The sequence below is a fragment of the Vulpes vulpes genome, chromosome 14, assembly GCF_048418805.1.
Source record: "Vulpes vulpes isolate BD-2025 chromosome 14, VulVul3, whole genome shotgun sequence".
Classification (NCBI taxonomy): domain Eukaryota; kingdom Metazoa; phylum Chordata; class Mammalia; order Carnivora; family Canidae; genus Vulpes; species Vulpes vulpes.
The window spans coordinates 86,762,848-86,778,133 of record NC_132793.1 but is presented as its reverse complement, the minus strand read 5'-3'; the positions used below and the strand labels follow the sequence as shown (position 1 = coordinate 86,778,133).

The following is a 15,286-nucleotide window of genomic DNA, read 5'->3' as shown; positions in this document are numbered from 1 at the left end:
AATGTTTTCTGTCTTACCCATAAAACATGGGGAAGAGTACAAGGTGGAAGCCCAAGTCCGCCTCTCCAGAGATGATCCATGGCTGTCTTTGGGATTTGGTGCAGGTTTCCTTATGTATTTTTTGTGTTGGCATTTGGATTTATTTACTTAATACAAGAGAAACTATCCTCCCTCCCTCCAAACCATTCTTGTAGCCTGCTTTTCTTTTCTTCTGCTTTTTCTTTTATGCAGCATGAGCATTTCCACACAGCACTAAATATCCTAACACAACATGATTTAATGGCAGCGACTGGGAAAGACCCAATAAATATAAGCCGTTCTCTCTTGAGAAACACTCAGGTCATTTCCCATTTGCAAAATTGTAAAGAACCCTTTGATTAATACCTGGAATTCTTAGAAGTGGAATTACTGGTTCCAATGGTATGCATAGTTTAAAATATTCATGACATAGTACATGCACAGATTAAAGGCTGGCATTTCAGAAAGTTACAGATTTAACAGCAAGTATCCCTTCTCTGCCTCCCTCGTCTGGTTTCCCATTGTCAGGTTTCTTGGATATCCTTCCAGGAAAAACACTTTTACATATGTACCAGCACCCATCCATTTGTCTCTTCACACAAATGGGATCATTCTGTGCTTGTTGGGCTATGTTTTGTTTGTCAGTTGTTTGTTTGAGGTTGTTTCACACCAGCATAAACAGATACACCTCGAAGTTCATGTTATATATATCAAAGTTGATTTAACCAGCCCTTTATTGTTAGCCACTTGTTACAGGTTTTTGCAGTAAATATCCTCGTGTAAGTGACTTGGCGTACCTCCGGTACTGTTTCCATAGGCTCTGTTTCCAATAGTGAAATCATTCAGTATAAATATGTGCCTTTCCTATTTTGAGAGGTCCCCAAAGAAGGTTACATCATTTTACACCAACACCAATCATGTTAAAAGATGAACTTCTTTCTCCTCTGTCCTTACCACCACTGTTTTTTTTTTTTTTTTTAAATCAAACTTCACCCAAAAGTTGGCAGCCTGGGAATATTTGTCGTGTTGTTTTGGCTTGCTTTTAAAAAACTGGAATGGGGGAACCTGGGTGGCTCAGTTGGTGAAGCACCTGCCTTCAGCTCAGATCATGATCCCAGGGTCCTGGGATTGAGACCCACATCGGACTCCCTGCTCAGCGGGGAGCCTGCTTCTCCCCCTCCCTCTCCCTTTGCTAGCTGCTCCCCCTGGTTGTGTCGAATAAGTAAGTAAAATCTTTAAAAAGAAAAAACTAGAGTAGGTTGAAGCATCCCTTTATATGTTTATCATCCATTAAAAATGTGAACATCTTTGTCCATTTTTTTCTATTGAGTGGTTCCCTTACTGATATGAACTCCTTGTAAATTAAGGCAATCAGCCTTTTGTCTGTCGTATGTATTTTATTTTTCCCCTTTGGAATTGATCTTCTATTTTATGTTCTTTTTAGACCACAAATATTTTGTTGGCTTTTGCTGTGGTAAGGCTGCATTAAAGAAGCACCCCAAAACTCAGTGGTTGGCGGTAGCCAGTCTTTTTTTTCTGCTCTGGTTTGCAAGTCAGCTGGGATCCCCACCTTGGGCTGAAGGCTTGGTTGGGTTTAGGTCTGTGCCATGTGTCCATTCTGGGGCCCAGGCTGAAGGGGCAGTGGCTTTCTGGGCTGTGTCCCTCTTGTATCCAGGAGCAAGAACACAGAGGACAACAGGCAGCATGAGATATTGGGTGGCACCATGAGATGCCCTAGAGGTCTTGGGGATGAGGGCCACCTCCACCCAGTGTGGCCGAGCAAGTCTTATGCCAAGTCCAATATTGGTGAGGATGGGTACTCTATGTACTCTCTCTGGAGGCTTCCATGTAACCCGTCAGAAGCATGGATTTGTACTTCTAGTATGGAGAGGCTCTGGAATTAAGAGCAGAGATCCAGTCCCTCATATATAATTTTTTAAAACAAAAACATTTAGAATTTATTAATCCTTTCTATTAGGACTCTTGATTCTGCATCGTGCCTCAAAACACTGAATTTCTTTCAAGATGGTTTTAAGAAATGCTCCCAAGTTCCTCTAGGACTTCCAGGTTTTAATTTATGATTCACACTCTTCGGTTACTCTGGAATTTTTTTGGTATAAACAGTAAGGTAGAAAATAAATTTTGTTTCTTTCCAAGTGGTTAGTTGTCCTAATACTTTTTATTGAATTGATTTTCTTTTTCCCTTTATAATATTTAATTAGAATTTCATGGAATTCATGCATTCTCTGGTCCTTCTCTTTAAAAAAAAAGTGGGGTTTTTACATCTGAGGACTTTTATATTTTAGTAGATGTTTTAAGATTTTCTTGATATTGTTCTTGCTCATTTCTGATTAGTCTTTGTGTTCTAAGTCATTCTGCCTTTTTGTCATAAATGGAATTTTTTGGTTATAAATGGAATTGTTATAAATGGAATATTTAATTTTATTCTTTTTTCTTACCAGTCTATGCTTGCATGTGTATAAGAAAGCTATTTTTTTCTGTAGTTGAGGAGCTTATATCCTAATACTGTAATGTGGGCAAGTGCTTTAACTTTCTCATCTGTGCAGTGGGGCGCAAAAATCACACTTGCTTCTTACAGTTGTCAAAGAGCTTAAAGTATAAAGCTGTAGTAGATATATGTCATGCAGTCAGTGTTCACTAAATATAAATAGTACCATACTTTTAAAATATATAATTTTCTAACCATTTGATTTACCAAATTCTTCTGATTGGTTTCTTATTACTTTTGATCAATTTCCCATCAGTGTTCTAGTCAGGTAATCATATCATTTTCAAGTAGTAACCATTTTGACCCCTCTTTCCAAATTTATAATGTTTCTTTCTTGTTTTGTATTATTAGCTAGTTGTATACAACAAATTACCACAAGCACAGTGGCTTAAAACAGAACAGATTTATTCTCTTGCAGTTTCCATTGCGTCTGGAATCTAGAACATTTGGGCTATCTGCTCAGCATTTGAAGGCTGAAATCAAAGTGAGACCAGATACATTTTCATCCAGAGGCTTGAGGAGGGAAAGATCTATTTCCATAGTCCCTCAGGTTATTGGCAGGATTCATTTTTATGGTTGTATGACTGAGGTCCCTATCTTCTTGCCAGGTGTCAGCTGGAGAGGATCCAGCTCTTAGAGTCCCTCTCATGACACAGAAGCATACTTCCTCAGGCAGCAGCCGAATCTCCCTGTGCTTCAAATCTTTGACTTCACAAAGGGCCCAGACTCAAAGGGTTTGCCTGATGAGCTCAGGCCTACCCTAGAGAATCTTCCTTTTGATGAACGCAAAACCAAACTTATTTGGGACCTGAGTATACTGCAGAATCCTTCCACCTTTGTCATATAATGTAACTTTATCACAGGACTAAAATTCATCATATTTGTAATCCCACCCACATTCAAGAAGAGGGGATTCTATAGGAGGTGTACACCAAGAGGTGGGTTATTAGGGACTGTCACATAATTCTGCACACCACACTGGTATTTTCAGATTAATTTTAAATATAGGTGGCAATTTGGGGCATCTTTATTTTGTCCTATTAAACCAAGATTTTAAAAAAATAAATAAATAAATAAACCAAGATTTTTTTTCATAAAAAATAGTGATTGAATTTTAGCAAGTGTTTTTTATACATCTTCTGAATGGTATTTTCATTTTTGTCATATTCATATAATTAATTTTATTACTGTGCTTCCTCTTACTGAGCCATCATTTCATTCCTTATATGAACCACCTGCCTTGCTGTTTATTCTTTTAAATGTACTGCTGGAGAAAGCATTTGACAAAGTAGAGCATCCATTCCTGATCAAAACTCTTCAGAGTGTAGGGATAGAGGGAACATTCCTCAGCATCTTAAAAGCCACCTACGAAAAGCCCACAGCAAATGTCATTCTCAATGAGGAAGCACTGAGAGCCTTTCCCCTAAGATCAGGAACAAGACAGGGATGTCCACTCTCACCACTGCTATTCAACACGTACTAGAAGTCCTAGCCTCAGCAATCAGGCAACAAAAAGACATTAAAGGCATTCAAATTGGCAAAGAAGAAGTCAAACTCTCCCTCTTCGCAGATGACTTGATACTGTACATAGAAAACCCCAAAGACTCCACCCCAAGGTTGCTAGAACTCATACAGCAATTTGGCAGTGTGGCAGGATACAAAATCAATGCCCAGAAGTCAGTGGCATTTCTATACACTAACAATGAGACTGAAGAAAGAGAAATTGAGGAGTCAATCCCATTTACAATTGCACCCAAAAGCATAAGATACCTAGGAATAAGCCTAACCAAAGAGGTAAAGGATCTATACCCTAAAAACTACAGAATACTCCTGAAAGAAATTGAGGAAGACACAAAGAGATGGAAAAATATGGATTAGAAGAATAATATTGTGAAGATGTCAATGTTACCCAAGGCAATTTACACATTTAATATAATCCCTATCAAAATACCATGGACTTTCTTCAGAGAGTTGGAACAAATTATTTTAAGATTTGTGTGGAATCAGAAAAGACCCTGAATAGCCAGGGGAATATTAAAAAAGAAAGCCAGAGCTGGGGACATCACAATGCTAGATTTAAGGTTGTACTACAAAGCTGTGGTCATCAAGACAGTGTGGTACTGGCACAAAAATAGACACATAGATCAATGGAACAGAATAGAGAATCCAGAAATGGCCCCTCAACTCTATAGTCAACTAATATTCGACAAAGCAGGAAAGACTACTCACTGGAAAAAGGACAGTCTCTTCAATAAATGGTTCTGGGAAAATTGGACAGCCACGTGCAGAAAAATGAAACTAGACCATTCTCTTACACCATACACAAAGATAAACTCAAAATGGATGAAAGATCTAAATGTGAGACAAGATTCCATCAAAATCCTAGAGGGGAACACAGACAACACCCTTTTTGAACTCGGCCAAGCAACTTCTTGCAAGATACATCCATGAAGGCAAGAGAAACAAAAGCAAAAATGAACTATTGGGACTTCATCAAGATAAGAAGCTTTTGCACAGCAAAGGATACAGTCAACAAAACTAAAAGACAACCTACAGAATGGGAGAAGATATTTGCAAATGACGTATCAGATAAAGGGCTAGTATCCAAGATCTATAAAGAACTTATTAAACTCAACAGCAAAGAAACAAACAATCCAGTCATGATTGGGCAAAAGACATGAACAGAAATCTCACAGAGGAAGACATAGACATGGCCAACAAACACATGAAAATATGCTCTGCATCACTTGCCATCAGGGAAATACAAATCAAAACCACCTCACACCAGTGAAAATGGTGAAAATTCACAAGACAGGAAACAACAAATGTTGGAAAGGATGTGGAGAAAGGGGAACCCTTTTGCACTGTTGGTGGGAATGTGAACTGGTGCAGCCACTCTGGAAAACTGTGGAGGTTCCTCAAAGAGTTAAAAATAGATCTACTCTACGACCCAGCAGCTGCATTGCTGGTGATTTACCACAAAGATACAGATGCAGTGAAACAGCCAGACACCTGCACCCCAATGTTTATAGCAGCAATGTCCACAATAGCCAAACTTTGGAAGGAGCCTTTTTTTTTTCCCACAAGCCGTTTTAATAAGTTATAACTCACCAAATTGAAATAAACATTTGTTTTACCTTCCACCAACCAAGTCTCTGGAGGATTTGACACCTTTTCATCTTCAAACCAAAGCTGGCTTCCCCCAAAGGCCCTTCTTTAGAATTGTAGATTGTAAACAGATACAGAAAAGTATTAATATTCAGCAGTGAATATTCACTCAGAGAACCTTCTCTGGGTTAAAACAAAACAAAACAAAAGGCAAATTGTTTCTTTAAAATTTTTTTTTTTTAGTGCCTTCCGTTTGCCAAGACTTGTGTTAAGGTCTTGTGAGGTAAATATTCTCATTGTCACTTGTTCCCTGTAGAGATAAGAACACTGAGGCCCTGGATGCCTGGGTGGCTCAGTGGTTGAGCATCTGCCTGTGCCCATCGACAGATGAATGGATAAAGAAGATGTGGTCTATGTATACAGTGGAATATTACTCAGCCCTTAGAAACGACAAATACCCACCATTTGCTTCAATGTGGATGGAACTGGAAGGTATTATGCTGAGTGAAGTAAGTCATTCGGAGAAGGACAAACATATGGTCTCATTCATTTGCGGAATATAAAAAAAGAGCAAACGGGATTAAAGGTGAAAGGAGAGAAAATGAGTGGAAATAGCAGTAAGGGTGATAGAACATGAAGGACACCTTACTCTGGGAAACAAACAAGGGGTGGTGGAAAGGGAGGTGGGCGGGGGGTTAGGGTGACTGGGTGATGGGCACTGAGCGGGGCACTTGATGGGATGAGCACTGGGTGTTATATGTTGGCAAATTGAACTCCAATAAAAAAATAAAAATAAAATACATGTACTGAAGTCTAACATTCTATTTTAAAATTGTATACCTCTGTTTATAAGTGAAATTGGTCTGTTTTCTATTCTTGTGGCATTTTACAGGGTTGTAACTGTTATGCTGACCTTTGTAAGAAGAATTTGGAAAGTTTCCTTGTTTTTTTTTCCCCTCTGCTCAGAAAAAATATTATGTTGGAAATTTCTATAATTTGAAGCTGTTGAAGAATTTGCCTATGGCTCTTTGACCACTTTCCTAATTTCTTGGTGTTTATGGGCACATTTGAGTTTTTTGACTTTGAGGCAACTCCAAAATATAAGTTACTAAACTTATATTTTCCTAGAATATAATCTATGATATCATGGTTATTATAGACTTAATGTTTGTGTCTCCCTAGAATTCACATGTCAAATCCTTATCCTTAGTGTGATGGTGTTTGGAGGTGGTGCCAGTGGGAGGTGATTAGGTCACAAGAGTGGCACCCTCATGAATGGGATTATTGCCCTTATAAGAAAGACTGCAGAGAACTCTCTTGCCCATTCCACTATGTGAGGATATATGAAAAGATGGCCTTCTATGATTCAGGAAGCGAGCCTTTACCAGACATTGAATCTGCTAGCACCCTGATCATGCTCCTAGAAGCATTATAGGTCTCTAGGGTTCACCACCTCACCCTCAGACAAACACCACACAATGACCACAGGATAGAGCAGCCGGTGGCTGGAGCCTGAGCGGCACGGAGCAAGGTCAGAACAGTGTGTGGCTGGAGCGCGCAGATGCCTATGAATGTCCACTGAGCAGTGAGGTGGGGTGAGGAGGGCTTGAATGAAGATTTCCATGTTGAGCCATGAGCTGAGCCCCTGAGATCACAGTGTTTCTGGATCTTGAGTGCTTTCTGGTTACTTGCAGAAATATACCTACCTTGGGGAAAATTTCTCCATTTTTGCATCCACAGAACCTCACTGATTAAGGGCAAGCAATGTGTTCACAACAAAAGACTTCTGAGCTTACAAACATCAAAGAAAGCAAGCTGCAAAAAGTGAGCATCAACAGAAACAACAAGAGATATAGACTTAGGTAACCTTCTTTTCACTCCACATCTTGGACTCTAGAACCTCTGCATATGGAATATTTTAAGCAACTATGGACAGAATCATACAGATGAGCACACAAAAAGAAACTGTCTGAAACAAATAGTCATATTTGGGGAAAGACAAAAGCAGAACTTGTAAATACCTAAAATATAACCATTAAAATTCTCTAAATAAGTGCAAATGGCCAACAGCTGATTAAATGTAACTCAGGGAAAATTAGTCACCTGGAAGGTGAGCCTAAGGAAATTATTCAGAATAAAACACTGAATGACACAGATATGGAATATGTAAAAGCAGAACTAAGAGATTTGGAGGATGGTATATTAAGGGTCAGTGTGCAGCTGCTGGAGTACCTGATGGACAAAATGTTGGAGAGGCAATATTTGAAGTGATCTTGGCTGTCCCATTTCCAGAATATTAATTCTGAAAAACATAAATTCATCACGTCAGAAGCACAGGGCATGCCAACAAGGATATGTAAAAAGAAATCCATGCCTAGGCATATCACATAAAAACCTCAGAACACTAAAAGCAAGGAGCCCATCTTAAAAGTCTTTAAAGAGTAAGGACAGCTTTGTACCTCAAGGAGCAGCAGTTAGAAGACAGCTAACTTCCTGATGGCAACAGTGGAATCCAGATGACTATGGAATAGTAACTTCAACCTTTTGAGAGGAGAAACCATCAACCTAGAACTGTGTACCCAGCAAAACTACTTTTCAAGCATGAAGGCTAAGTAAGACATTTCCAGGGAAACAAAAATTGGAGTTTACCACTAAAAGATCTGCACTAAATAGCTTTTTTTTAAAAAAAAAAAAAAGCTATATTATTCATTTGAGAGAGAGAATGCAAGCAAGAGTACAAGTGGCAGGGAGAAGCAGAGGGAGAGGGAGAAACAGACTCCCTACTGAGCAGGGAGCCCTCTGTGGGTCTTGATCCCAGGACCCTGGGATCATGACCTGGGCTGAAGGCAGATGCTTAACTGACTGAGCAACCCAGGCAGGCGCACCTGCACTAAAGGAACTTCTAAGTTAAGGGTTTATACCTTGTGGCCTAGCAGTCTAGGAAAGCCTGCGGAGTCCATCTCAGAGTAAGACTTTTGAATGCAGAAAATGAAATAGGATTACAAAGGAAACCAATTATTTTGAAATGTTTTAAAATCAAAATATTTTAAAAATGTGTTATAATGTTACACATGCTATTTTATTAACTCATTAAATAATAAAATCCACTTGTGGGTCTAGTCACTACCCTTCCTTCAGCGTGAACACCCTGATGGAAGGCTTCATCGCACAAGGCAGAGCCAGGACGAATGAGTTTGGTACCAAGCACGTGTGAAGTAATTTTCATCAAAGAAATATTCACTGCAGAACAGACTATGTTGTATTTTTCTTGGATTTTCTTTTGACTCATGGGTTATTTGGAATATCTTAAAACATTTGACTTTTTCCTTCTTTTTTTTTTTTTTTTATGGGGCTGTCTTTCCAGTCAGTGTCTCATTTTGCTCTTATACAATGAGGGAATGAAAGATATCGAACTCTTTTCTATCGTGGAGAAGGTAGGTTGAGGAGGAGAATGGCTTTCCTTGTGGACATCTTGATTTTGATGTATGGAAGCCTCCAGTGGGAAGTGGTGGAGAAAGTCAGAGCTGCAGGTGGGAGTGAATGGTTGGAGGAGAGAATGATGGGTTGGGAATTGTTCTGAGAAAAGGAGGCCAAAGCCATGGATTGGGATGGATGTGAAGACATGTATGTTTCCCAGAATGGAGCTGAGATGGACACAGAAGGCTGAAGGTTTGCATTACAGAGTGAGCCCTGCCAGGTGGTCCCAGGGAGACCCAGACACAGGAAACCACTCAGAAAGAAAAGAAAACGTAAGTAGGATAAAGTAGGAGATTCAGCTACTCCATGAAGCATAAGGAAGAATTTTGCATAGTGCAGGTCTGAAGTCTAAAAGCTTTGAGAGATGGGTTCAATAGACTTTTTCTCATTCTGGGAAGCTCAGAGTATTATTTGCTCCATTTTTATAATAACATTTTGTTCATCAGTTGTGAACCCTGGCTTCTTAGTGGTGAGTTGGTACCACTGTAGCTATTAGACATACCTGCATATGTTTTGTGAAATAATTTAATTGGCTTTCAAGTCTATGTTCTAGAAGGACTTACTTCCCAACCTAAAGTGTTGTATTACCATTTGCCTTTGAACCAGAAATGAAGCTCCCAGGAAAATTCTTGATTTGGGGCCAAGAAAGAACTTTTTGATCATCGAGGAAAGGATTTAAAGAGCTAATTTCTCCCAGGCCTCGGTGTTCAGGCAGTAGTACCAATCAAACAGGAAGGCCTTTAGCTCTAAAGATACCATTACTTCCTGGCAGTCAATAATTCCCTTTCATCACCCTCAACAGCAGGAAATTCTGTCTCACTTTTAATATTATCTCTTACCTCTATTTAGGCTGGGTGGGAAGTGGAGGAAAAAAAAATGAGTTGGTATCCTTTTAACAACCTGCAGGTGCTGGAAAAGTTAAGCCTCTCTCTCTGAGCAATATCATGCCTATCACATTCTTTTTGGCTTTTCTTTCACAGCCACTTAATTAAGTGTTACTCTTCTCTGACCTTCTTGAGTTTCTTCATATTCTGTGTAAACTGGGGACTTTGAATAACGATATTGGCAAATGAAATGGGACAAAGGTTTCATGAGATGCAGCAATTTCACAGCTAACTAGCTCCATGACCCCGTTCCTGACCAAAGTGGTACAAAATAAACCTGCAGAATTACCAAGGTGGCAGAACAGACAATATAATTCTCACCGGTAGCTGGAATTGAGCAAAAACCAGTTCAAACTGAGATCCAGTCATTTCTGAGCAGGGACATGCTCCTTTATTTCTCTGTTGCCCAGTGGACCAGAGAGAAGGAGAGAAGGCATTCTAGAAACTGGGCTTTGAAGAGCCTCCTCCAAGATGCCACCCCTTCTTAGAATTGGTGCGAATGGTTCTAGATGGGGGAGTGGGCAGGGAAGTCTGCTTCTTCTGGGGGAGCGTGGAGAGAGAGTTGACATTTGAAAGCAAAATGCAGTATCCCACTCTTAATTATTAATATTCATGTATTAATAAGCGTGGGTGGCCATAATAAAATCCCATCGACTAGGTGGCTTAGCCAACAGGAATTGATTTTCTCACACTTCTGGAGGGTGGAAGTCAGAGATTAGGGTTGGGATCTGGTGCAGAACCCTTTCCTGCCTTGCAGGCTGTCAGAACCTCACTGTGTCCTCACATGGCCTTTCCATGGTTGTGCATGTAGAGAAAGATAGAGAAAGGAAGAGAGCTCTTTCTTATCCTGAAGGCCACCATCTCATCATGAAGGCCCTACCCTTACACCTAGTCTAACCCTAATGACTTCCTAAAGATCTTACCTCCAAATGCTATTGCACTGGGGATTAGGACTTCGATATATGGGTTTGGGGAAGACACAAACATCTACTCCATAATAAATAGTTTTCTATTGCTGGGTAGCAAAGTACCGCCAACTTTACAGTTTAACACAACACCATTAGAGTTTTTTTAGGTCAGGAGTCTTGACATGGCCTGGGCGAGTCAACTGGCCAAGGTCTTACAAGGCTGCAAAGTGTTGCCGAGACAACATCTTCTTACAGGTCACTGAGTAGGATCATAAGAGTGATGATAGCACATTGTGTTGATCACTAAGGGCAGGACTTTTAGACAAGCCCACAGGTCATCAGGGATCATTTTAGGATGTGTGTGCCACATTGAGTTTGATGTTATTATTATTATTTTTTTGTATGGGGGAATTGGCTCCATCCCCAATTACAGGTATTAGTGATACTTAGAAATGTATCATTTTCTTCAATAAAGCAAACTGTCCGTATTTGTTGGTAGTAGAATTACTTGAAGGGAATTCATGGAATGATAACTATAGGCAAGGAAAGTCAAGAATTTTTACTGTAGCCTAAGTTAAGTGATATTAACTAACTTCCTTTGTGTTTATAAATGCCTGCTCTCTGGAGGGTTGTGGGTTTCCAATAATAATTCTGTTATAAGCAACTTGGTCTCTGTAGACATCTGATAGTTTTATGAACTTCAGCTTAGAAGAGATCAGGGAGTTCTATCTGAGCTTATTAAACATGCCTTGAGAGGTCTGGTAGTTTAGAGATTTAATGGGACCCCATGTACTCATGAATTCACAGGCCCTTTCTGTGTGAGGAGGCACTGGGCCATGTCCTGAATAGGTAAAATTTTCTACAGTATGAGTAGGAAGTAGAAGGCAGAGTATAAGTGGATGTTTTCTGGGAGGTGTACTTTCCCATCCCCTATCCAGGGTTTGTCTGGGTCAGGCTGGTGTTGGTGTGAAGGGAAAACAGAGGACACTCTTTTGAAGTCATATCCTAAGGAGATGGCAGGGTCTGAGCCAGCTGTGTTGGGGCCACGTCCAGGAGTTGGGTTTGAGTGACCAGGAGGAGGGGTGCCATTCTGGGAGGAGGGATGACAATAGGGAGAGTGGGTTGGGTATAGGAGGGAAGAGAGATGGTAAGCATTGTGGAAGATGAGCAAGGGACTGGGCTCAGACACAGAACAGTACTCAGGGATTTTTATACAAGTTGCAGCTGGGTGGCATCATGAAGAGAGATTTGGGAGATGAAAAAGTGTTCACAAATACTATTTGTCTAGATTGACTATGTTTGCAAGATGCAGGCTTTGAAGAAAGAATATATATGTGACATGCTTGGGAGCAGAGCCCTGTTGAGCTCTCTTTGGTTCATTTTGTTTGTTTGTTTGCTTTATGTTTGTGTATGTGCATAAGATTCAAAAGTTTTTGTATGAACCTCTGGTCCAGATGTGTTTGGAAATCCACCTGAGACTAGCATGATAAGGGGATTGATAGAGACTGTTGGGCCTGAGACTTGGCCCCGCCCCCTGCAGAAGTGTTTGAGAGTTAACTGGAGTCAGTTGCCAAGAGAACTTGGGGATATGTTCAGTAGGATACTCTCCTCCTAGGCCTGAGTCAGTCCTTCTGGAATAGAGGAAATGTAGCCAAAGCCATCCACCCCAGAGCCCATCTACTTGGCCCATGCCCACAGTGGAAAGTTGGGGTGATCTGTCATTATAACAGATCTCATATGAAAATACCTTACTTATAGTGGGGCCTCTCAGAATATTGCTCTGGCAGATCATGGGGGTGAGGGAGTTGGGACCATCTCTGGCATTTGGATATGAGTGACCATGAGGAGGGGTGCCATTGTAGGAAGCAGGAGTGACAAGAGAAAGACTGGGTTGGGGAGGTAGAGATTGCAGGTTTTTGTTTTTAGACACGTTGAGGCAGAGTGTGACACCGGGAGCAGTGGGCAGCATGACTCAGTGGTCAGGGAAGCATCTGCAGGAGGTGTTGACAGATGGTGTTAGAGGATCCTGAATGATAGATGGATCTCCAGTGGAACCAGAGGGTGGAGGAGAAATAGGTCTGAAGAGAGGTCTTGGGAAGTGGGAAAGGAAAGGTGGGGGGACCTGGAGCAGAGAAGGGTGTTAAGAGAGTGACACAAAGCCTGGGAGGATGTGGTTAACCTCAGGTGTATAAGCTAATCCATGCACTGTGCCCCACACTTAGCAACCCCTCGGGTGACCTTGGGAAGTGTGTGTGTGGGTGGTGAGGGCTGAAGCTGGATTGAGTGGGGCGGGGTGGGGGGAATACCCGTGTTTTGGTGATCTGTCCTGATCTGTCCACCGTGCCTGGACCCATGGACACTGGGAATCAGTGGGCAGTGTGTGCCTCAGGGATTGTGAACCAGGAGTGGAAGGGTGGTTCTCCTGAGAAAGAAGACACAAGGGTGCTTCTGTGGTTAGGGTGACAGGGAGGAGCTGGGATGGGGGTACTTCTAGAAGATCCTGGGGGGAACACACTCGTGGGCAGGAGAGGCCAGGGGCGGCCCAGGAAAGGAGCCAGCAGCTCAGTGTCATGTGTGGGAAGCTCGGGCCTGCTGGTTCCACCGCCTCCTGGTGAGGTGGGAAGCTGACTGGGGGACCAGGTATGTGAAAGGAGAGGGGGGGCCGCTGGGTCTGCCATGCCCAGTACCCAGACACAGAGGGCAGGTAGCTGGGTGACACACAGGGGGGAACTCCACCTTTCCCCCAAGGTAGTGTTTCGAATCCTGTGAGTTTTAAGTCACACGGCCAACTAAGTCACAGGACCAGAGTGGAGAAAGTACCCAGTCTGGGTGGAGGCTCTCCGAAGGTGTGTTTGTCCTTGGGCCCGTCCACGCACAGCATGAGAGACCTCTCATGAGCTCGCAGCTGTCTCAGAGGCCCTTGTGCCGCCCACAGGGCCTGCAGGCTGTGAGCGTCAGTGGGGAGAGCTCCCTCACGTGTGAGGGCCGCCTTCTAGAAACAGTCCTTTCCCAAGCCCAAGTGACCAGTCCTGCTTTGATTGTCTGTTAAAGGTCTCTAGAGGGTCTTACCTCCCTGCACTGTTTGTCTTTCCAGGTGCTGCTCTCAGGACTCATTGGCGTTGTCTCCTGGAAGAGGCCACTGTCCCTTGTGGTAAGTCGGCACCTGGTCTCCATGGGCAGCCTTGGAGCGGGGCCCTCCTCGCCGGGGTATGAGTGCTTTACAGGTGACAGCAAAAAACATTTTGGCTTTCTTTGCAGAAAGCAGGATACAGACCTTATAGAACTGGAACCTCTCAATGCAGAGGGGCTCATTGGTAACAACCACTGCGCATCTTACCCTCTACTTCTGAGAATACCCATCAGGTGCCTGTCTGAGATGCTCACATGCTATTCTCTGCCTTTGTTCTGTTTGGGTGCCCTCATCTGAGGACAGGCTGGGATCAAAGACGTCTTAGTAAATGTAGATGCAAGCATTTCCTCTAGGCGTGTTGTTTGTGCATATACATACATATGTGTGCATACGAGCACACAAGCCGTGCATACTTCACCGGAGTTCAAGAAATGTTAGCAGCATGTGTGTTCTGGGGACTGAAACTTTGAGTTTCAGAGGAGGATGTTTATTTAAATAGATCAGAGGGGTGCTGCTTGCATTCCCTCTGCCATGGCTGTGACCCTGTGCTGGGGAAGAGCAGGCTGCACGGGAGATGGAAAGGAGATGATGGCTTTTCCATTGGGGAAAGTAACCCCGAGCAAATTCATGTTTATTGATTTGTATGATTTGTATGCATGTTTTTCTCAGCATGTGCATTAATATATTTATGTGTCCGTATCAGGGCCAGACGAAGAGGTTTTCTGGGTTTTGATGGATAATGAAAAAAAAAAAACATGGTGTGGCTTTTTTCTCTTTTGTAGTAATCAATTATTTAAAATCTCTTCTTTAAGTGATTAGGTTTGGAGATAATGACATATACTAAATATTAATGGGAATAGAAAAAAAAACCCACAAATCTGCTTGTTGGAAACACCTCCTCCTCATGAGAATAACTACAGCATCCTGAAGAGGCATTGGGAAGAGAGTGGCATTAATTCAGTGAGCCTCTTCTCCCATGACTTGTTGAGAGATTTCCTTTGCAAAAAAATGTGTTTTTTTTTTTATGTAGAAAGTTTCAAACATGCACATGAGTAGAGAGAGAAGCTAGTATAATGAATCCCTATGTACCCCCCATCTGTCTTCTACAGACACCAACATTTGGCCTGTTTTTATTCCTCCAAGCCCCTTGCTAAAGCATTTTAAAGTACATCAAAACCAGTGTGTCAAGAAGCTGACTCCTTTGTGCAGAGGGAAGTGGTGGTGGGCATGCCAGCGTGGGGACCCGATGTTC

General features: G+C 42.0%; 1 protein-coding gene across 7 annotated transcripts in view; it reads left to right on the top strand.

Moving 5' to 3' along the window:
• Nucleotides 1–15,286, top strand: part of ENTREP2 (endosomal transmembrane epsin interactor 2) — a 443,586-nt gene that overhangs the window by 175,107 nt on the left and 253,193 nt on the right. For all 7 annotated transcript variants that reach the window (XM_072737076.1, XM_072737072.1, XM_072737074.1 and 4 more), the window contains one exon: nucleotides 13,999–14,055. In XM_072737076.1, coding sequence (XP_072593177.1) covers nucleotides 13,999–14,055 — 57 coding nt within the window. The remainder of the gene's footprint in view (nucleotides 1–13,998; nucleotides 14,056–15,286) is intronic.